This window comes from Neodiprion lecontei, chromosome 4 (genome assembly GCF_021901455.1).
Source record: "Neodiprion lecontei isolate iyNeoLeco1 chromosome 4, iyNeoLeco1.1, whole genome shotgun sequence".
Taxonomy (NCBI): Eukaryota; Metazoa; Arthropoda; class Insecta; order Hymenoptera; family Diprionidae; genus Neodiprion; species Neodiprion lecontei.
In genome coordinates, this window is record NC_060263.1 from 30800881 (window position 1) to 30824942 (window position 24062).

Sequence of the window (24062 nt, forward strand, 5' to 3'; positions counted from 1 at the left end):
TAAATATTGTATCAGCCAGACGTTATAGGGTGAATCTACATACGGGGCCAATAGGCGGGATGCGGCCTATCGCTTCCGTTGCTATCGCTCCGAGCTTCTCCGCAATCTCTTCTTCTCTCGCGCAGAGATCCAGGTGTCTTCCTTTTTTAAAGAGCCAATGCGGCCGTCGATCGTAAAAATTATTTACTCTATCGGCTCGCATCGGCTGGACAATCAACGGAAATTATTTCTCGTGTATAAATCGAGCGCGTTAGATTCAAGATGTAACGAGATCGTAGCCGATCATCCGCGATCGCTCGATCAATCCTTACAAGTCTGCAATATGGCGCAAGAATTTCTTTTCGGCATTTCTATTTCCAATTTATTTATCTAGTAACCGTGATATGAACATGGATCGAAAGTCGTAGGTATACAACGGATTCTTTCATCCAGCGATACATTTCTTTCAAACGCCAATTCCAGCACCGATTCAAAGGACAGAGAGTTGCGCAGAGCAGCCAGGCTCTCGGGTAATAAGACTCAAGGCGATTCACGTCGCTCGCATTCCAATGAGCCCAGAGTATTCTGTTGTAACAGAAATCCTAATAAAGCAGGCGCGTCAATCTCGGGTGTATATTGCAGGTTCAGGAATGATCGCTGTCGATGAGGATCGAATTTAGTCGAGCAAGAACCTGATTCACCGATTATCCTTCTATACCTTACACGTCGAGTGTGAAATGCGTGAATACGCACATCTCGGTATCGCCTAATAACAAGCTTCTTTCTTAAAAACGCCTGTTCGCGATTATACGAGGGTTACGTGTTGCTAAGTGAACGCACCTTATGAAATATCTCAGGCTAATATCCACTCGACGTTAAGTACATGGCCGATAAATCCATACCGCGATACGGAAATGGAAAGATATTAGATCGTACCGGCGATTCGTATTGAACTTGATCGGGCGTTGCTCGTGTAATTAAAGTCGACGGTGAAGCCGTTCATCAGGAATACCGGTTATCTTCTATCGCTTCATATAACGATATCCCTAACTAATCACTATGCGCTTTGATCGCTGCGGAACTTACGGCGAGTGAGAAATACAACATTATTCGTTAAATCCTCGGTCTTCCGAATACCTAACTTCCACTCGCCGGAAGTAAAAAAGCTATTAAAATTTACAATCGATTCGATTTAGGCACCCCCTAGAACTCAGTCTCTCCGCCTCCGCCCCCCCTCCTCACTCCCCTCTCGCTCTCTCTCTCTCTCTCTCTGTGTATCGACCTGCGAAGTAATTCGATTTCGCGAAACGCAGTCAGACAACTTTGCAAATCAACGGTAAATCGAAAAACAAAAGAAAGAACAAAGAAGAAATCAGACCTGTACTCATTAATATCGAGCAGATTGTCCAGGGAGCTCTGCCCAATTAAAGCGACCCTTTAATGTATGCATCGAGTTTGTGTCTTGCGGCATTGAGGAAGAACGGACCTCAGGAGGGAGTTAGGAGTGAGGAGGGTGGAAGGACAAATTCAAGACTCGAGGTGTCAAGTGTAGCAGTCGGGGTGGCGCGATTCGAGAGGGTGGCCAAGATCCGACTCGTCAATTCTCAGACCAATCTGCTGATGCAGATTAGGTTGCAGGACTCGCGCAATTCGCCTATCCTATATCCCTAGGGCGCTCTGTTAACCCGTCCACATCTCGCCTCGTCTAGCACGGTTCGCGATTATTATCAAATTGCACGGGTGACTATCGTTTGCCCGGAAAGAATGTACCCGGGCTCGATTAATTTACGAGTGATTTTTTCCACACCCTGCGGTACGAATTTCACACGCACCAAGCTAATTCAACACCTCGAATGACGATCCGCACGATCTCTATAAACGACACGCAAATATGTATGTATGAAAATGAGATACAAAGTCAAAGGGCCAATATCTGTCGATTTCACCGCGACCTACGACCCTCCGGGAATCGACGTCTCCCTCCCACCCCGCCCCTCGATCCGGCGACGCCTCTCCGACGTAATAGTGATTGCATTCGCCGTCCTCGCCTTTTCCGATCAGTTTTATTCGATAGTCATTAGGGGTTGCCCTCCTCCCATTATAGGCCCTAGCCTTTCAAAGGGGGGATCCTTTGTTTATTAACTCTATCCCGTAAATTTTTATTTCTCCCGCTGTGACGACAAGCCGGTGCCAATTTACCGATCTCACCCCTCGCGAAGGACTCGTGTTGTAGAACTTGAAAGATTTTCACGATCGATACCGAAATTCAGGGTCACCGGTAGTGTTTTATAACGATTCAAAAAAAAAAAAATCGAACGGTGGACAAATAAATCTGGGATTGAAAATAATTTTTACTAAAAAGTTTTCAATTTTTCGTTATGGAATATTCAACATGGCGGACAAAAAATATATAACCTAGAAATTAGTCTATGAGAAATAAAAATAAAACAAACAAAAAAAAAAACTACCAGCACCCCTTAATTGTGATATAGAGCACTGAAACTTTGGATCTTCTTTTCTTCTTCTTCTTTTTTCAAGGTTAACTTAAGATTTTTCAAGTTGGACCGTAAACAATTTTTTGAACGGTCAGTCTATTGTACATATTATGTTTTAAAATCCTCATTGTATTTTTAAATCTGAGTATATTTGTTGAAGTTAATTTGCTTACGCGAATACAAGATTATATGCATTCGTAGCTTTGTATCGAATCCTCTTTAAAATCTTCTGCGGCTAACTGCGCCGTTTCTCGATTGTTAACAAGTGGATGGCATAAGGACTAAACAAATGTGTCAGAGTGACGAAAGGATCGAGCAGAAAGTAAAGAGACGATGCCGCGTGAAATCGACGGCGAGTTCTTCGAACCGAGATCACTTCTTTCGAGTATCGATATGTCATAAAATAGGTATAGATTGGACGGAGGACGAGTGCGTTATGACGCGATGAAACGAGGCTGCAAGAGAGATGCGCGATAACTGACAATAAATAATTAGAGATGACATATCTGCCAGCTGAAAGCCGCACTCGTCGACTAAGATTGATCATACCTGGAAGTGACATTAATTTCTTGCCGCCTGCCCACGACGCTGCAGATTCTCCCGAGGGAGAGCCACCAGGTATATAGTATTACGTACATAGATACCTGTGCCGTGAGAGAGAAAGAGAGAGAAATAAAGAAAGACGAAGGGAGAATTGCACTGGTAAGTTTCACTGTTATAATTGCCGGCCTTCGCCGTGCGTCTGGGACTATACATAGACCTGCATCAGGTATTTGAAAATATTTCTGTACTCCCGGATAATCAACTTCGATCACTTACTCGCAAACACGATCGGAATTGCAATTATTTTACGGCTGTTTCTTTTACACTGTACTCAAGAACTGCGCGAATTGACCAAACCTATATTGATTCAGGGCGATAATTACAGCGATAGATCAGATTGATCGCCTCTTCTTATACGGCTAAAATCGTCGAGAAAAAAACATTCCGCGAAATCCGCTGTATTGACGAGAATACTGAAACGCTCCTTCAGTCCTGCTACAGACATGCACTTTCGTTAAGCTTATTTTGAAACAGTTTGTCCCAGTGGATTCGCATTATTGCATTCCCGAGTTCGCTTCGCTTCAAATAGCATTTTGAATCATTTTTAACAGTCTTCAAGTCTCGCAGTATTCTAAACTCTCATTCCAATCTCATATATGCATTCGAAAACGTTGGATGATTCCGGAACCAAAGATGTATGGATGGTATAAAGAACGGTACAATTTTCTGTTTAGCATACAAACTTACAGTCAAGTTTGAGAAATCTACAATAATAGATCGTACCGTCGATTAGATCTTGCGCAGATATCGAAGTTCGTTTCTCGACGGAGACGTTTTTTGGTCCGAGCAAGTTTAAAGCGGGTGGATAAAATATTGAAATCACCTATACGTAACTCGCCTACGTTTCTCGCAATTTCATTGCTGACCGAACCGCTAGTCGACGTATAAACATGATCAGGTGAAACCGTGCGCGGTTTACAGATGAGAATCTATTAATTTTCAGGAATCGAATCACGCCTAGCACTTTGATTTGACTGGGGTTAAACGAGCGGTCGACACGGCAGCATTCGGGTAAATTGATGCGAGGAAATCTTAACATAAAGCAGCGTCGTTCCTCACGCGGAAGTCTAGTCGAGCTGACAAAAGTTGGGGACGTTGGTATATAAGCAGATTTACACCCCCACCTTTCCATTATCCGTCTTTCGCCCGCGGGGATATTAATTTCAGAGGCGCGAGCCGCAGACTCAGGATACGTCAAAAATCTCAAACATTTCTCGTGCGAGTCCGAATCACGAGGGTTCGAACATTCGACTCTTTTCAGAAATAACTGCCTCATAGACCCGGGGAAATTCTTATTCGTCAAATGGAGAGCCGAGCGTCCTGCGGCACAAGTGTTGGTGATCTCGAGGCTCCAGCGGACTCGGACCGAAATGCCGCAGGGGCGACCGCAACGAGGACATCGGTTACGGTGAGGGCATCGTCGGAACGCTCCCCTGTTCTTTCAAGATAACAATAAGCCGCTAATCCCGGAGCAGTTGCATCCCGACCGCACAAGGAGCGCGATGAAAAATGTAAAAATCTAGGAAACCACCGTGGCGTGACAGTTCAATACATTTTAAATGCGTTCCGGTGAATTTGCGGGGGCGATCAACCCCCGTAGGTCACCCCAAATATGCTTCAGTCTCCCCGCACGTTATTTATTGTCAGATTTATGGAATAAATGAATCCACTATAAAGCCGCGGACCGAAGCTGCAGTTCTCCGTTTCTCCGTCATAGGATATATGAATGTTTAAAACGTATCACACGCGTGCCTGGGTAACTCTACAGACGTGTTTTTTTTTATGGGCACTCTCCGTGCGGTATGCCAATAGATAATGTTCCAAAAAAGTGCAAAAATTTCGACGCGTCTTCTCCATTATAGGTACCCAAACAGTCCAATGAATTGAAAGAATTGCCTTGAAGTCGATAATAACTTTGTCTGTGATTTGTGAGTCAGCTATTTCCAGTTACAGCGATAATATCTAATAACAAACGAGTCGTAGTAGGTACCGAAGGAATATTACAATTTCATACAGAGTTCATCACGTAACTTGTGAGTAGAGTCGAACACAAGAGAACACATATGTAGTTTAATAAGTGAGACAATAAAAGTTGGTCTTCTTCACGACTGTACTGCATCATCCCCTTTGAATGAAACACACTCGACGCTATGCGTCTTCGAAGAAGAAGAAGAAGAAGAAGAAGAAGAAGAAGCCCAAAGTGCCATAAGAGCCTGCTCACACCTCGCACCTCGAATCTCAATTCTCAAGGTATCTCTATTGCAGCCACGGGGCTGAGTTTATCCCAATAAGAGGCTATAGCCGGCTTATCGGATCCTGGATTTGCGGCACTATGGCGTTCATCGCCTCCCAGCCCTCCTTTGACCCATCCCATATCCCGACGTACCCTTCCTTCGATTCTATTCTATTCCGCCCGAAACCTCTCGATCGTTGTTCTTTTTCCTAACCTCCCTCTCTCATCTAGTCTACGGATGTAGATTCCCTTCAAAGTTCCAGGGTTAATATCACGCCGGCGCTGTTCCTCCGCAATATGCGTTGAATGTTTAGTTTTTGCGCAAAGTCAACCGAGCGAATTGCCGCCCTGGATGACGACGTCGACGCGGAAGGAAGCTGTATTATGACTTGATTATTCCTGTGGATAAGTACGGAGGGGGATGCCAAGTTGACTTCAACCCCTTTCTCTATTTAACCGAGAAGACTGCAGAGCGAGGAAAGAAAAACAAAGTTGTAATCCAGCCCCGGGCTCTTACAAGCCTGAGGAAGACCTCAATTCATCCGCTCGGCCGGAGCTTGTCTGCCAACCAAAGTATATATATTTTTTCTCGACCCCAACCAGACAGAGACTAAGTAGCCGAAATGACACGGGGAGTCTCTCCTTCCCTCCGATAAAAATTTATTATTTAGCCTGACCAACCGCGTCGGTCCGTTCCTGCAGGGCAACGGGTGCAGTTACACGAATGACACACTGGCTGTTAAGGGTCAGCGCGACAAGTCAGCAAATCCTTTTTCTTTCGGGCAGTACAAGGTACATGACATCCCGTCTACTACACAAAGGGAAAATTGATAATATCACCAGTCGGCGAACCGCGATACAACGAGGCAACGAAACCCTCGCTGCAAGCTCCCCATTGGTCCGTGAAGCTCGTTCCTCTTTCTCTAGGTTGCTGACGTCATGGACATCCGATAATTCACCACGCGGATTCGTCCAAATTTCTGACCAAAATAATATGATTCGGTCAGCAATTTTTGTCGACAAAAATCCTGGACAAAATAAAGCTTCTGAAAAGTTTTCACGGATCTTTAATCAGACCTAGATCATGCTAGGACCGAGTATTGAGTGGAAGGGAAGAAAAGTTGAATTCTAGACTGCGGTGCGGAGGAGGCGGGAGAATGAACGACCCTCTCAAGTTTTGGAATGCTTTTATACGCCACGTCGGTATGAGATTCTTTCAGTACATGTCGATTTAAAATGGCTTTAAAAGGCGAACGGGGGTTGCTGAAATTGTACCAGCGAGACGAGGACGTGGAACAATATACAATAAGCCGTGAACTCCTCGCTCGACGACGCCGGTTTAATAAAAAGATCGCATCGGATAAAGAAGATGTTGAAATTACATTCAGCGAGTCCCTCGCTAGCTGCATGGATGCCGTTACCCGTAAACACCAAATTTGCACCGCGCTTAAGGGGATGCTGTGCTCGATTTTGACGCGGACTCAGATACCTTTAAATATCCAACTCCGCGGAGCACGAACGCAAAAACAAGAATACTTAACAGCTGAATTCCACATGCAATTCTGAACAAAAATACACCAATACATTTTGGTTTCATGCAAAAATAAAGAAATATAACATAATGCCGTATCCCTTTGGAGCTTTTTTACAGCTAGTCTCAGCTGCGAATCTGCTGCCTCAAAGCCAACATACATTCATATGAAAAAATTCCGTTCGACATAGTAAGGCAGCTGCTCTAGATCGGTGAGAATTAAATACCGATCGGTTGGCTGGTGGAGCCCGGATTATTTCACACGTTCAACTTCGCTGCGATCGAGAGACCTTTGATTTATCGACGGCTGGTTGGGTCGATTGCCCGTTAAGTGAATTCAAGCGGAATTCTTTGTGTTTGAAATGGTCATGTATAAGTTATCAGGTTGCGCCTAGTACACCATTTCAAGAAGTTCCTTGTCGCGCGTGAAATCGAGATAACTAAACATTTGCTCCCGCCGGTAGAATTTGTAAATGGAAGACGAAATATGGAAGATGTAAGATGAAAGAGTCGGTGTAGTTTCGGCCGGTGGATCGTCAAAGGTGGTGAAACTACAAGAGTAGAGAGAGAGAGAGAGAGAGAGAGAGAGACAGAGAGAGAGAGGGAGAGAGAGAGAAAAAAAGAAAGAGAGAGAGAGAGCGAACGAGTGAAGTCCTACGGTGGACAAGGGACAAGGGACACCGCGGATAGAAGGAACATAAGGGACAAGCAGGGGACAACGACAAGGGACGTAGGGCGGTTTGGGGCGGGGGGCAGATGTCAGAGACAGGTCTTTGACCCGTTTTAAAGAGAGAGAGAGAGAAAAGCGGGGAGAGGCGAGGCGGGAGGAGGTGGCCAGGCCCAAACGCAGTCGGGCCCAGGCGAAGAGAAGAGGCCCACGGGGACAACTCATTTGGAAAACAAAAGCATTCATTGGTGAAGGATTATAATGTATACACGACTTGAGAGAGGCCGTGGAAGTATAAGTACCCGCCAACTAAAATCGCACTCCATGACGCGCACCCATTTACCAGCTTACCATTTTTACATAATCGCGTTTAAACGTCGATTAATATTTATGTGATAATAACCCGTTGGCTCAGGAATTTTCTTACCATTAAACCATACTTTTATATACATGTAATGTTCATGCATTATGGAGGCGAAAACGTAGGTACAACCTCAAGCCTGTATTACATACATATAATACCGATCGTGTACACGAGGCACAATTATTTTTTCCATTTATATAACCCACACGAGAATATATATGTACAGTATGTACGTATGTTCCCCGCTCGAGTAAATTTTTTCCCCCCTTCCTCCTTTTTTCCGTATTGTTTGTGCTCTTTCTCTTCCGTCCAACCATTTAGCCGAAAGTACAAACTTAAAAACTCTGTCTGTCTATCCAAATATTTTCGGAGGCTCAGCCAGAGATCCAAACATTTATCCACTCGCTCCGAAACGAGCAAGCGATTATCTCTAGCGTGGTCTTTGTTAAAATTTTAAGAAACGAGTGTCGAGTGGACCCCTCATCCTCTAATGTCGGTATACAAGGTTCCCACGTGCCGCGGCCGTGTCCAATCCAGCCTGACCCCTCGATTTGGCGCCAGGCCCAAGGCAGTGCCCCTCGGCTAGCCAAAGCTACCTGTTTTCACTAAAAATTGTTTTGCCCGATGGCGGCCGAATACTTCAATCATATTATCCAGTCTCTTCACCTAATCGTAAGCATTGACCGAATACAATTTTTCAATTTCTGTGCAAAATATATGAAAGGTGTCTTGATCTTCGCCATTTTCCGCCAATGTAGGTGCGGAAATTTTTCGTCGATTTATCAGACCGCTAAGACACGTTTGAAAATTGGCTTCGAGAGCAATATCAATTGCTGCAATGAATATGACAGGGGTACGTTTTCTTTCGCGCTCGATTTATACCAATTCGCTGATTTATGCTAAGAGCTATAGTCCCGCGTGAAATGCAGGATGGGTATCGAAATATCACATACGCCGCGATGCGATGGGGTAGAAACTGTAATATACCGAAGCGAGAAAGAAAATCTACTTGCTTACGAAGTTAAATTACAGACACGTTCGTGGTCCCATATTCCCAGTAGGTAAGACAGGTATGCAGCAAAATAATTGGCATTATTATCCAACCCCCATTCCCTCATTCGCTGCTACCTCCGTAATGATTATATTTGCCTACCCGGCTGAAATTTTGCGTCATTTACATTCTTAATAGAATTATTATTAGTACGCTCCGCGCAGGTCACTTATCGGCCCAATTACTCTGCTGCCAGAACCGCTGCGGGAAAAGAAGGAGGGAGAAGGAGGAGGAGGGGAACCGGAGATGCGGGACCGTCATTATTATTTTTGCGATATACTCTGCGAAATCATAGAGGCGGTCGCGCCATCCTCGCAGCCCGACCCTAAAAAAAGTTAATTGTCGAGTAGCGTAATAATTACTTGGGAGTTGTTGGGCCCACGCTGCTGGGCCAGCTTCGGCCTCTCGCATCTTCTTCCACAGCTTTTCCTACGTATGTATAATATCGCGCAAACGTGTAACCACACATCGTACGCGTACTCCGCAAGTATAATATAATAAATTCACGACAGTGAGTTTACGGGGAATAGAAAACAAAGTCCATCTATTCGACTGGACGATCCCGTTCAGCAGTTTGCATCTTATGTCAATTCAAGTACACGTACGTTTGACTCATAATCTCACTATGCAGTGTTGGTTCATTTCCAATCTGTTACACGAGTTCCAAGTCTGGTGATTTTTCATTCGGATTCTTATACCGAAAATAAAAGGATCTTTATCACAAAAATCGTAGTTATGGGTCTCAGGGTCTGTTACATTGGAAAAAAATCCAACGCTGATTATTCGCGAAGTGGAATTATCAGTCATTATGATGTTCTCAGAGAATTGTTTGTATCACCTTCTTCGAAATCTCAATTGCGATGGTCAGATATATTTTTTATTGTCTTTCCGTTTCTCGACTATCGACGAATTTACGTGAATAGAATGAAAGTAATTTGGCAGCAGAGGAGCCATTCAGTACGATGCAACTATTATTCGAAGTACGATAAATTCGCGAGTCACGATTGCGAGTTATATAAGTATAATTACGTATAACAGGTACATGCAGTTGACAAAAAATTAGCATACCTTTCGAACGCGTAGTGTCTCTCCTCAAATCTGTAACACAATAAATATAAATCGTCACTACATCGGTAGAAAAAGTGACATTATTACGATGATCGCACTGACAGATGATAGTTTACAATCGACCCGATCTTCACTACTGTAATATGTGATCATTCGATTCCAGCTAACTGAAACTTGCTTTGTGCCTGGATGTATACATATAATATTGTGAAGAAGTAGCGAGGGAGGCAGAGCAAAAGGGGAAGAAGAGGGGAGAGTATAGTCTGGAGCCTGAACGGGGGATAAGACCACAAACATTATTTTGAACCGCTAGGTAGTTGTTATCCATATAGGTAGGCGCATAATGACTACCAGTGCAGTTAGGGCTAATTCCGAAGCCCATATTATCGTCTTCGAATCAACTTTTCCACATCTTGGCGTTTAGTAGATTAGGCAATTTTATAAAGTTGTTACGCGTAATCACGCCAGCAGGTATTATAAGACGTCTGGGCATTATACGATACGTCAGGATTACATATATATATATATATATACATATATACAGGTGTACATCCATTTGAAGTAGGATAAATTTTGACAGTACGGGAGCAAACCGAAACGATACGTACTGATGGTGAAATTCGGCCGCAGTCTTCACGAATAATTCGATGAAAGGAAAAGTTGTGTGAAATGGGTGTATTCGAAGTGATCCTTCAATTTTCGGAACCATAAATATAACTCGGGCTGCAGTTTGGTATCGGGCATGACAGCTGTGGTGGAGGGACTGACGTACACGAGGCACGTTATTCGTCGCTAAACCAGCTTTTTCTACAGGGTCAAGCTACAGGGACTTAGCTTTGCGCTGGTTTTTCGAGGGCGGCTCGACTCGCCGCGCGCGTTTTAACGGGCAAGTGAAGAAGCCGCGAGCCAGCCGGCCCCGGACAAACCAGGAATGCCGGGGCGAGCACCGATAAAAACCGAATCAAATATCTTCCGATCAGGTCCGCGCTTGCCGTCCTAATGAAAATGCCCCGCGAAGCGTCTCTCGGCTGCCCCAGTTTGTCCCTTGGTGCATCGGGAGCACCGTTTGAACGATCCTAAACGCGGTTTTGCGTTACGAGGTCTTCTGCACCGAGCACCGGTGTCTCGGCGATGTCGTTCGGTGGTTGTCAGGATCTCTCGTGTCGTTTTCTTTGCTTCTGTTTTTCCTTTTTACTTTTTTTTTCTCCCCTCTTTTGCGTCCCGTATACAAGAACCTGATTCCGTAACTTCGAACTTGTATAATTTTCAAGTCCTGAATAAAGGCACAACAGCGCACACTAAAATTCCAACAACGCAATGTAGCGATTGTAAGGGATCGAATCATGGGGTCTCTATGGGTAATTGGTTGACGTCCAAAACCGGCGGTACTCGATACAAAATTCCTTTCATACGATTGAACAAAATTTTTCACCGAAGTCCGAAGTGATTTTCTACAAACCGGGGGTTTCACCGCTTATCCTAACAATAAGATCACCGTTAATTTTTTCGGTAAAGTGGGCAAATCGTGTAAAAATCCACGAACTCGCGTGGCGAGATATCGAGTTTGAAACCTGATGCTTACGTTTGTGATTAATCAAGTTTTCAGTTGAATTCGAAGTTATTTGACCTATGATTTGTATAACTAAAAACGAGGTGTCATCTGCTATTGAATGTGATGAACGAGAATCCGTGTTCAAACCATATCAATCGTTCGTGGATAGATTTATCTTTCTGGTTGATTCAACATAAATTAAAAAGAAAGCATACATTTGAGAGCCGTGTACATTAATGATCGACGGACCAAACAGTTGCGTCGACCATTACGGAGAACACCAGCTGAATCGGATGCGGAGATGGAGACCAGAGACTCTCGCGGCTGCATCAGCGAGATGAGGAGAGAAAAAGAAGAAGAGAAAGAGAGAAGAAAAAAGAAGAAGAGGAAGAAAGAGAAAAAAAGACGGCATAGGTTTTTCGGATGAGCATACAAGAGACACACGCGTCGGACGTTATCGTGTAAATCAAATCGATCATTTCACGCGTGAACGACACGTCCCTCGGCTCCTGGAGCAGGGCGTATTTGTTGGGTTCGATCCCGGCGCCCGGTATACGAAACGGTAGGCTAGGCACGTGAAGAGAACATGTGCTTCCGCGGCTCCACGTGAGCTGAAGGCTAACTCCAAAGGCTAAATCCGAGAGTGGAGCAGGCCGCCGGCCGCCGGCGCTCGGTGGCAACGCCTCGTGGATGCTGTGGTCCGGCATGGGGCTGCTGCCCGAGAACCGACCGCACGTCTACTTCGGCGCGTGACCCAGCTGCTCGGGGCGACGAGCCCCGCGTCCGCGTTACGTCATTCACACAAACCTGCGGAGACCCCCGCGGCGTGACCTGGTGCCGGAAGGATCGACCGAGCCACCTGCTGCACCCCTGCCTTTATTAGTGTGGGAGGAAGAAATTTCATTACGTCGAATCGACGTACTTGTGAAGAAGTTGACCGCCCTTGCGGCTCACGTTTTGTCGGAAAATTTCATTTACCTATTATATTTTCTTCCTCGGAAGAAGTCATTTTAGGATAGATAAACCAGTGTCACCGATGAATGAACTATACACCATATATGTATATTAACGGTGGCTGTTCGTTCGCTGGTGTAGTCACCCTAGCAGACGATAATATAGAACCTATTTTGATGAAAAATACGGTTACCGTATCGCACCCAACTCACCGATATAACCATACGCTAGAGTTTTGGAAACTTCCAATCGGCATAGAAAATTTCAGCACTTTGTATCGACTTTTTCATTCCATTTCTTTCGGGTCTTTGAAAGATGTGCCAACACTGCCTGCCAAACTACTTTCACTCGAACCCGAGTTTCGTTGAATCCATTACTCATACACGAGTCTGCTTCAGACCTTCACGATAAGTGATTAAAGCGATGCTGGCGGCGTTGATGACTTTGATTCAATTCCCATGTAGTTACGAGATGAAGAATGAGCAGCGAAATCGGTTCTAATTACTACCGAATATACGCGATATAATTATTTAGGCAAGGTACGTGCTGGAGGGTTATCGGAAGCCCTAACTTACCTATTATGGGCCAGTGAGCTGGACGCATGCTTGGCTTAAGCTTCTTTGGATAAACTGATAGAACTGCCGCTGCTGCTGCTGCTGCGTTTGTAGAGATATTTCGAGTTGAGGTGTGTATAAAGTAGTGAGTTGCTGCGCGATGCCCGCCGGCCTGCAAGCTGCAGGCGTGCGAGGTGTGTATGGGTTACCCTTATCCATTAAATCACATCAAATAATAACTCTTCGCAAGAATTTAAGTTACGGCGTGATAATTCATAACGGTGGATATTATATCTGAATATCCATTCAATCCTTCCTTTATATTGGCCGAGTCTTGGGAGAGATTTGTGGAGATACTTCGCACCCCCCGCTGCTCCTCGGCTCGTGGTCCCGACACTCTGGCTTTGAATCCGGCTTCTTCCAGTCTAGCCATTGCCGCGGTAACTTCTCCCGTCAGCAACTATTTCCCTTCGACTACACGGCTCTTCGACGTTTTCTGTTTTCTTTTTACTCAATCACTCGAAAATTATCGACGAGAAGGAAACAAAAATTCCCTGAGTCAAACAGCGCTCTATCATCCCTTCGGAAAAGACAAATTGCGGATGAATCGTTCGGACTACTCTATTACCTGTTATAGTCCCCTGATGCCCTAGATCTGGCATGGTTTTTCAATCCTAACAACATGCTGCGAGGTTCGTCTCGATCGACTCTCGATTTCAGAATTACAGTCGTACAGCTTTTCCCCCCTCAGTTCCTCAATTAACCTACCGACGACTCTCGTTATGAACGTGTGTTTAAATCTCTCGTAATTCTGATCCCCTGTAAACTGCCCAGCGACCAATCTCTAATATCCGTCAGAGCAGATCTGCATGTGGAATAAATTAACGGTAATAGCGATAGGTTATCGAGACAAAGATCGGTGAGTGCCCACTGCCTGGTATGTGATTATAACCAATGGTCACGAGAAGGCTCGTTAGTCGGCACGTAAGTCAATCCAAAACACGGTGTTAACACGGTCTGCCAGTTCGTTGATGCGTATAGTTTAACTGTCATAAATACGTCTGCAGGTTAAGGCGTGTACATACACATCTCTCGTTAAAATAGACCAGGTTCGGGGGTTATAATTAATGGTGCCTGCAGTGTACGAAGAGAGAAAGAGAAAGAGAAAGATGGCGATGTAAGCTCGGTTCGAGGGCCACGCGCTTGGGTCCTCACTCGGTTCACCACTTGATAAACGCATAAATTCCGACCGCTTAACTGGATATAATTTCGAAGCTGATTGCTCAATATGATGTTTGAATACGACGGGCTAGCGATACCGGCGTCGATATTATAGGTATGCTTGCCGGTGTAACTATTTACCGTGAATATATTCACAGCGTGCAGAGGTACCTACAAGACAGGTGTTACCGATGCAATCTTTGGTCACCCGTAGAGCTGTTCTGATTTCTACTACGTTCAGCCGATCTACGGGGTACGCGGCATCTCAATGTTCAACCCATTATCTACTCGGTGTGAAAGCGACCGCGACTTTTAAATGCAGCATATTTACAACCGTGAGTTTAACTCACACGTGTCGGTGCGAGGCTCATCGTTCGGCAACCATCAGCTAATACCGAAAGGACAACTCATGCGTGGAGGTTTACGTTTTTAACGAACGCTGCTGTGTAATTACGTGAAAAATCAGAAGAGATTGGGTGATAACACGAAGATTGTACGCGAGGATATGCAGGCGGCATCGCAGTTCGATGAAAGAATTTTATAGCTGTTCTGAGGATCGACTTGATACCTTGCAAAGTAAACCTCTTCCAGAATCGGTGATCGTTCGACGACGGGATCTCGGCGAACGAGAAGAAAAAAAGAAAGAGGGTGAAAAAAGGTAGAAGAAGCCGAAGTAGGGCACGCAATCGAATTCTCCGTTTAAGGGCGTCCAGCTGTATCAGCAACGGAGCGGGAGGTTTTATCATAGCAACGACGCGAACGATAATTAATGTTGCCATCGAGTTGAAAGCGAGGATAAGAATGGGAGGATGTTGGTTCTAAGTACCCTGCGCATTACGCGGTAAAATGTACATGATGCACACCCGTGTACATCGGAGTCAAATAATAAGACGGCGGCAGAGGCGCGAGGGTAAAGAGGAATACGAGAAGAATGTTGCGCGTTTAAACGAACGGATAGGATGGGAGGAAAGGAGAGAGAGAGAGAGAGAGAGAGAGAAATACGCGGGGCATACATCATCGTCCGTCGAGAGAAGAACTTCTCTCGAGTATAAAAACGGATTGGTTATGGTAGGCAAAGAGGCCTCCATTGTGAAACGCGGGATGCAAAGCGAAAGGAAATACCGGGTGACAATGGCGACACATTGAAGAACGGACACTGAACGTCGGCGTCGCGGCGGCGATACGCCGGGGGTTTTACTTTACGCACGGCGGACAACAAACCCATATTATACCTATATTATATGCCGAGTGGGTGCGTGCGGCCCGCGCGGAGGGAAAAATCTGGCTGCCGCAGTGTTCGTTACATATTGTTTCGGTGGAATTTTTAAAACTTTTATTTATAAACACACCGCAGTGTGCAAAGTGGGGTCAGCGTGAAAGAGAAGAGAACTGCAGAGGAGAGACGGAAGAGAAGGAGAAGGAGGGGTGAAATAGGAGAAGAAAAGGAGAGGAAAGAGAGAAAGAGAAGGTGAGGCAAGGTAAGGAAAGGAAAGGAGAGGAAAGGAAAGGAAAGGAAAAGAAGACAAGGGGACGAGGGGACGAGAGGAGGAGCCGAACGACGTCGCCGTAGACGCGACGTGGACGCGGGCACAATGCGGCGCTGGCAGAATGCATTAATATTAATACTGCGCCGGCTCGCGGCTGTCGGTAATAGACCCGCGGATACCCGAAGAGGTGTTGTGCCGTCGTCCGAGTCCTCCGACCCTCCGGACGGACGGTTCCTTCACTCTTCCGAGATGCGCGGCGGCTACCGCCTCGATCACCTACGACACGAATTCCTACCACCAGAGAGATCTTTTCCTTTATTTGTCATTCTTTTTGTTATTCTCTTCAATTTTTCACGCTCTTCAGGGATTTCCGTCGAGCCAATCCGACTCCTTCGTTTAATTAGAAAGGATATCACCGTTGTCTATGTAGCGTTTCCTGCGTGGGATCCGACACTAGGGGGGCGAAAAAATACCCGCGGTGATTGACTCGACTGTGGGTACTTCTTCTCGATATTCTCTGCTATATTAGCCGATCGAAAAGCTATTTATTTCGTGAAGTCACGGACCATAAAACCACCTTGAGATAAAAATTTAATCACTCCAAATGGAACGTGATCCAAAATGAACATCGAGTCGGGTGAAATCGGCATTGAAACCACTTGATATCACTCAACGCCAGTGATGTTATGTTACTGCTAAGAAATCACAAGTCCGAAAGTTTATATCATGCAAGCCTTTGAAAACGTCAACGTCCCTCTGATCCATCCCAATCATAAACTGTGCTTATTAATCTAACTGGAAAGTTTCCAGAAGCTTTTTTAAATAACGGAGTGATAAGAAAGGTGAACTGGTTTCTGGCGTGGAAATAAAGAAATGTTCCAATTTTACGGGGACTAATAGAAACAAAAAACGTTATAACCAGCGGATTGGTGAATTGACAATTTCCGAGTGGTATACTCACCCAATTCCCGGCTAGTTTGAGTTTTTCCTAAAATCTTGTAAATTACTGTTCAATCTACCCCATGACGGTTGAAACTTTGAAGAATTGAGAATAAACCGAATGTTAGAAAAATTGACGATCAATTCGGCACCATTAATCGAAGCTGGAGCCCAAAATGAACATTCCAGGTCAGAAAAACGTGAAATTCCACATCACGACTCGGTGCGGGCACATCGCGCCGTATCCGACGTGAGTGTACGCGTCAAGAAAATTAAGAGATAATTATCTAACCAAAAGAATTTCGTCATCACCAACCAAGAGTGACGGTACGATTTGCTTCAGCATTTCCGAAGATAAAACACACAAAGCTCCGATCGAATTCGAGACCCGTGTCGACCGTTCTGATGAACTTCCCACGCCAGAGAAACAGACGTCACACTGAGAACGAATGTCCACCTACTTACCATCTTTTACATTATCTCTAACGCCTTGATTGTCGTCACAGTTTATTCACCGATGCACCCAAGTACGATTACTATTGATATCCGATCCGTCGATTAGAAAACACGTCGCGATCTTTCACTAGTCAAAGAGAGACTAAAAGTACTTTTTCATTCAACTGTGGAGATGAAAAGTAGAAATGAAGATCCCTTCTGATCCAAATATTTTTTACCGTATTGCAAATCTATACAAGTTTATCTCACCTTTCGTTACACGTAATAAGAAACTCTCGCAAGTTTCTGTGATAAGCTAATCCATCTTCATCCAAATAACTCATTCGCCAGCTGTATAATACGGATCGTCTATACATTCCCCGCTATTATCGTCTTCGACTAATTATAAGTCGTCTTAACATCAGGATTCATACAGACAGGGTACGGGGTAAGCTTCAATAAAGAGAATTTGTCATATAATTTAAGTGATTGAATGACTGATTACACAGGCCTGCGAAATATAAGTTTTAATATCCCCTTAAAATAATAATGCTTTTTTTTAGGTATTCAGGTATGTTGAATTAAAATATAGCGCTAGTTTTTTTTTTTTTTTTTTACAGCACATCGAGATTTAGTCTTCTGCATGGTATGCATATTTAAAAATTTTTTAACAATTTTTATAAGGAAAAAAAATGTAATGAATATAAAACTGAATGTTTAGTTACAAAATGAACAGCATTAATTTTAAACAAGACTTAGGAGACTAGATGAATCAAAAAGACTTGTGATATCTTTTTCCATTTTTTTCAAAACCCCTCTTCAATCTTTGTCTCTTGATCTTACGTAGTTCTAAATGTGCTTAAGATCACCATAAACAACAACTGGCGAGGGTAGATCAATGTTTAAATATCAACACTACCATTAATACATATAATTAACACAGAAATTGGAGGTTAAACCTAGTACTGTTAAGAAATCAGAAAAACAAATATTTCTCAGAAAATTTACGTGATAGAATTCTTTAAACATATTTTTCATAGATTCATACCTAACACCCACAGAAATTACCACTCAGTTTTGTCAGGTGAGAATCATCGCAAGCCTGTGTTATCGTTGTTATTAAACTTTCCTAAAATTCCTGATGCCATCTTTGACCATGGGATTTATAGGTAATGTACATGTGTGAAAGCGGAGCCGGGTTATATCGCTTTGGAAACAGTGGCAACGACGTAATGTTGTCGCCCGAAGCATTGGTTCCGCCTCTAAAGGTTGCCGCAACGCCATCCGGCACCCGCTGCCGCCCACGCCCACACAAGATGTGCATACAGCAGACGACACACAAGCATGCGAGTCCGTTTCAGCGTACGTTGAGATACGATGCATATACCAGCGTGCGTTGCGAGTGTGGGTTCCACCTCATGCCGCCAACCGAAAGCTCTCTCGGACAGGCTGAGTGCCGACGTATAACGCACACCGTCAAGTCCCCACGCGTGTATCCCCCCTTCCACTCCCGTCAAAATCGTCGTTAACAAGCTAACGCGCTTGTCATTAATGACTCACTGTCAACCTCGACCCACGCTTCTATTTAGATGATATATTAGAACGATGTCAGCACGTCTGCCGCCCGCGTTGAAAAAACCTCGCGCCTTCGAGACAAAACTCTGCCGAACTCTGCCAGTGTCGCATGGTCACGTACCGTTGACTTCGTGATCGATTGTATTGTGAGTTCGATCCGATCGTTCGCTGCTAATTTCACTTATCTTTCGTCTCGTTATTCCATCATCGATTATCTGACCGTGGCAAATCGCTTCGGTAGTGTCAAACGTAAACAAGAGATCTTGGAAAATATTACGTTAGAAATCGTAAAAAGGAAATTGAAGATGAAGTTTCAAGCAGGAAAATTTTTACACCAATTACAGTCGCGTGTAATGAGCTCTACCTTATGATAAATATGTGTGATATTGCCGTGATTCAATTTTACGTGCGAACCTTTCTTTCCGCCGTAGTATAAGGGGAATCAACAAATCTCCGGACTAACGATAAAACTGAATTGTTTTAGAATATTGAATGAGACGCAGGATGACGGCACAATGTTCGAAAACAAAGACGAGACAAGTGTCGTAAACTTTTGCATCTGTTATTGTTCGTAATTTGAGGAAGAATAAACGAGACTTGGTACAACTGCTATTGACTGTGTTTTACTATTGAATTGTGCACTAATCTCCTTTGAAGGCGATAACCAACGATGGGAAACAAACGAGGCAGCCACGTTTTATGTTAGAATAATTATGTTTGCTCTATATCACCGATTATTTCCGGTAAATGACGGGGTCATGGGTTGGCTACATGCATTTCTAACATCGTGCATTGTCTTCCTCGGTTAACGCCAGATTGTCTGAACCGTGTCTAAAGTGGGTAGAATTCGTGTCGGAGAAAATTGGGCAAAGAAAGAAACAATGGTCCTGTCTTAAACGACAATGGAGAATGAGCTTGGCGGTGTATTTAGCCAAGTATCTTACACACTCGAGAAACTGTGTTATTGTTGTCGCAGAGCCAGATGGAGAAGCCTCGCGCTCGTAAAGTTATAGGTATAGGTATACGCCATGCAACGTCACGACGCGGCTCAAGAAAATAACAGCTGGTACTCCAACGCGCCGAAGGGTCGTATGAATGGGCTAATGAGACTAGATGGATGAATGAATGAAGCGAATGAATGAGTGAATAAGTGCTGTTTCAACAAGCCGGACTTGCTCGATGCGCGCTGACGATCAGACAGGAGATGCACCTAGACTCTCCAGGGTCCAGAGTCGTTGCTGCCAGCAGACAATGAGTCAACCGAGCCTATCAAGCCACGTTATACAACTTCGAGCTTTTAGGATTCAACTCGTGATTTCAAGTTTCGGGAGAAGCAGAAGCTTTCAAATTCTGACATATAATACACTTGTACTTGGGAATGAAGTCTAGTGAAATTGTAAATGGTTGAGGAAGGATACCGAAGAATGAAAAATCAGACTCCGCAACGGTTTTGGCGCAGTCTCCATTTCACCCGGAGCAATTTTGTAATCGCGAAGAGTGTGATGAGCATACGCGCACGCACGGTGAGCATAATAGAGCGGGAGAGGTGAAGATAAGCGAAAGAGGTTAGCGATGAGGTAAGAAACGCACGAGGAACCTTGGTTATAGCCAACCTGCGGCACCGCGAAGAACTGCAACCGACTGCAACGAACCTTGGCAGGGCTGGCTAATTGCGCGGAATCACAGGCTGCGGAGGAACGGAGCGGCCGCTTATAACGCATTATATATAAATTAAAATTCCTACGTTTCGCTGGAGCGGCTCAGGCTGCCTGAGCACGTAATGGTTTAATTCACGAGAATTACCATATTTTAACAATTCGGGAGAAGAGCCGCACGGACTCTTCTCCGCATCTTTTTTCGCAACCTTTCGAACACGCGGAGTTTCTGTTCGGTCAGAGTCCGCGGCCTGAATGTTCCTGCAATAATTAAGACATTGGCGGTGGTCTGGCAAGATCGTCACTTCGCGGACCCGGCCTTTCGACAAGATCGAGTCATCGTTGTCACGCCACAGGGCCAACCGTCTCATTTGTAATTCGTATATCCAAAAAGCGGAGGATCCTCTTCTTCCTCGGAACGCCGTCGGTACCCGAATTATCGCACCCGTCGAATTAAAAACGGCGGCGAACTTTGGGAATGACACGCCGCCGGAGACCCCGGTCGTATAGACGGCGAGAATCGTTTCTTCCCGGGTTTACCCCTAATCGCCGAATCTAATTGACTCGTGAAAATAACACGTGAGGCTGATCGACCGCGAGTCACGTACCTAAGACGACCGAACGGTGAACTGTAGCGATAGAATCCCGGGTGCATTCGGAGTTGGAAGAAGTAAAAAGGTGGGGCAGAGGTCAGTTTGATCCGGAGATCGGGGCTGAGCCGCGGCTCCTTCGCCGGTTGACCTCGCCGAGTAATATGAACGAATGTGATTCTATTACGGGTTCAATTGTTACGGCGGTAGATAGGCCGGTGGCTACGAGGGGGAAGATCATCGCCGATAGGGCCAGTCTCCTCCTCGCAATCCTCATGCATGATACGGACGTACCGTAGCATGGGATGAACGGAGCTCGTGCGCCTTCGCGATGGAAGCGTATGAATAACGTCGCGTACTCTTCTTCGTCGTCTTCTTCTTCCTCTACTTATCCAAGTTGAGAAAAAAAGAAGAGTAAGAGACTCAATTTTTTGTTCATTTTTTATATAATTTGTATGCTCGTCGCGTTGAGTTTGCGAAAACGCTTTGGGGGCCCGGACCTTCCTTGATGTACGTACATTATATGTATACATACCTGCACCCAGCTTACCGCGCCAAACTCGGCGGAGACATACAGTGCGAAAGAGAAATATTGGACCAAATGTTTTTTACACCGTAACCTATTAGCAATAATCGCCTCGAGTATATTATAAATAGACGATGACGTCTGATGACCTACACTAACAGCGGCGCAGGATGTACGAAACAAGAGTTTTGCCCCCCGAGTATAAATGATGTTCATTCGAAGTACCTGTTTAAACAGTTGAAAGCATGTTAATGTCATTTCTGTGTTGCGCCCACGCATAAAGAGAGAGAAGAAAAATTGCACAAGAATCTGCCGGCAACGTTCCCTCGTTTTCAACGATCCATTGAAAGTTTATTCAACAACTATGTGCAACTCCTCAATTTAGAATATCGTAGGTTAAAATTTAAAGCCATATTTCTACATTAGATTGAAGTATAATGTGGTTGAACAGTGAGTGCTGGAGGAGTTGACCGATTTCGCTGAAACCAACGAGCTGATTAAATTTATATTGCACGATGCTATGCGGCAGTAAAGGAAGCTAACGTTTATCCCTCTGCGCCGATCGAGAAGACGCTACTAGACGAGTGAATAAAAATGCTAGCCACATTCGTTACCTAAAGGTTTAGCTACTGGACCTTCTTCCTCTACCTTCAAGCGAGCTGCTTCCTCTGAAGAAGAAGAGGGACCACGTCGATGGTTCGAGAGCATAATCAGCTACGCCCGAAGAGCCAATTTGTCGACACTTTTGAGTCGGCGGAGGTTGCGTCGGAAGGCGATTCCCCCGGCAGTGTAAGGGCTTAGTCGAGGAGAGATCATGTAGGTGATGCAGGTATATGTAAGTAGGATGACGAGGGTTTTGCGGGGGACAGATATAAGAGATCAGCATCGCTAACCGGTCCAGTCAGACGACGACCCTATCGCCACCATTGATCGTTTGTTGGTCAGCCTTTTCTCGGCGATCGCCGCAGACTCAGAAAACAATGATCGACTTAGATAGCCTGCCGCGGCGATGCGTCCAGGACATCGGAGTCCAGGGACGCGGGATCCTTTCGCTCAAGTATGTTATCCGCATCACCCCGAACGGTTCTTGTCGAGTGGATGCGCGCAACGTCGGACGTCCCCGGGGACGTGTTTCGAGAACTTTTCACAGGATACCCCGGGGAGTTTGAAACGCGGAAGAACCACCGGAGCCTCGGAACAGCGACTTTTTAGCCGCCCGAGGAGTGGCTGCGTGTATCGGATTGTACCTTTCGTCCGTTTTTCTCTACAATTTTATGCTCGATCGCCGCGGCAGATATTAATCCCTCTGCACCGAATGCTGATCAGCCAGACCAATAAATCACGCGAATTGTTACAACGTACGTCGATCAGTTTCGCAGAAGCTTGCGTGATGTGAAACGGCGCGAAATGCCGCAGGATCATCCGGGGAAAATAACTCGCTGCAAATCAAATTGCATTTGGTGCAACTCATTTCAATCGTCGCTATTCCCACTTTCGCACGCAAACTCCCCGCGATGTGGATAATTGCAAGAAAGCCAGAGTGTTGAGTGTTGGGAGACAGTGACAAGCGTCATACAAGAGATAATAAAAATAAACCAAAGCACTAGATTTCGGTCGCTAGTATGGAGTATGGTTCAAACGATTCCAATGTTATCAGCGTGAAGTAACAAATTGTCTTGTACGAGTCACAATCGGGATAATAAAGTTTTGTCAATATTCTCAACTGCGAAACGTAGTACAAATATTTGCGACTAAGCTGGATGAGCTCGATTTAGAAGAGCGTGTGTATCAGATTGTGCATTGCACAACTAATGGTGAGGGTTTCAAATGATTACAGAAAAAATGGAATACCTATACTCTTATCAGATGTCACGTAACCCGCAATGCATTACGCTGTTTAATTATTGGGTGCTCCAGAACAAGAGGGCCAAAAATGAAAAAAAGGAATAGACAGCAAAAAGATGAGCGTTGCACGAGGTATTCTCGAGGAATTTTAATTACCAAGTTACAATTATACTCCGACCTTTCACTTGCCTCGTTAAAAATTTTACTTTCGCGCCGCGATTCACCGTATCGTTTAAATCAACGCCATTTATCACTCGTCTATGCAGTTGTTCGAAAACTGTACTCTACACCCGCCGCAGACATATCGTAATCTTAAGGTACTCACCGAACGTTGACGGAAGTTGGGTTGCCGACGTCGTCCATGGACGGCTTCCTAGAATGAAACCATGAATGGAACTCGTTATTGTTAGTCTGCAGTTGCATGATCGCAGGGTGAGCATTGTACGGGGTGTAAACTTGGGGTTGCCACATAATGCCGCAAGCCTGCACGTCCATGTTGCGGAAAAGGACAGGAGCAGCTCACGTCTACTTATCCGTGCCACGCATGTCCTGCGGAAATCGCGCACCAATTAAAATCGGTCTTTCTGCACGTCTCGGCACGATCAGCAACGAAATGCGTGTATTCCGATCCTCTTTACTCGCACCGGTATCGGAAGTTCATCGTTGCGATAATATGTTTTTTCTCCACTTGAAATCGCGGGTGTCCGGATGACTCGACGCCGGTGCAGCGGAACAGCG

At 45.0% G+C, this 24062-nt stretch overlaps 1 protein-coding gene across 4 annotated transcripts in view; it reads right to left on the bottom strand.

Annotated features, from left to right (window-relative positions):
- LOC107225460 (protein trachealess) overlaps positions 1-24062 on the bottom strand; it is a 174265-nt gene that overhangs the window by 105426 nt on the left and 44777 nt on the right. For 3 of the 4 annotated variants that reach the window (XM_046737445.1, XM_046737441.1, XM_046737440.1), the window contains exons 3-4: positions 23650-23697; positions 9992-10021 (exon numbers count right to left, since the gene is read on the bottom strand). In XM_046737445.1, coding sequence (XP_046593401.1) covers positions 9992-10021; positions 23650-23687 — 68 coding nt within the window. In that variant the 5' untranslated portion in view covers positions 23688-23697. The remainder of the gene's footprint in view (positions 1-9991; positions 10022-23649; positions 23698-24062) is intronic. The other variant, XM_046737442.1, reaches the window with a different exon arrangement.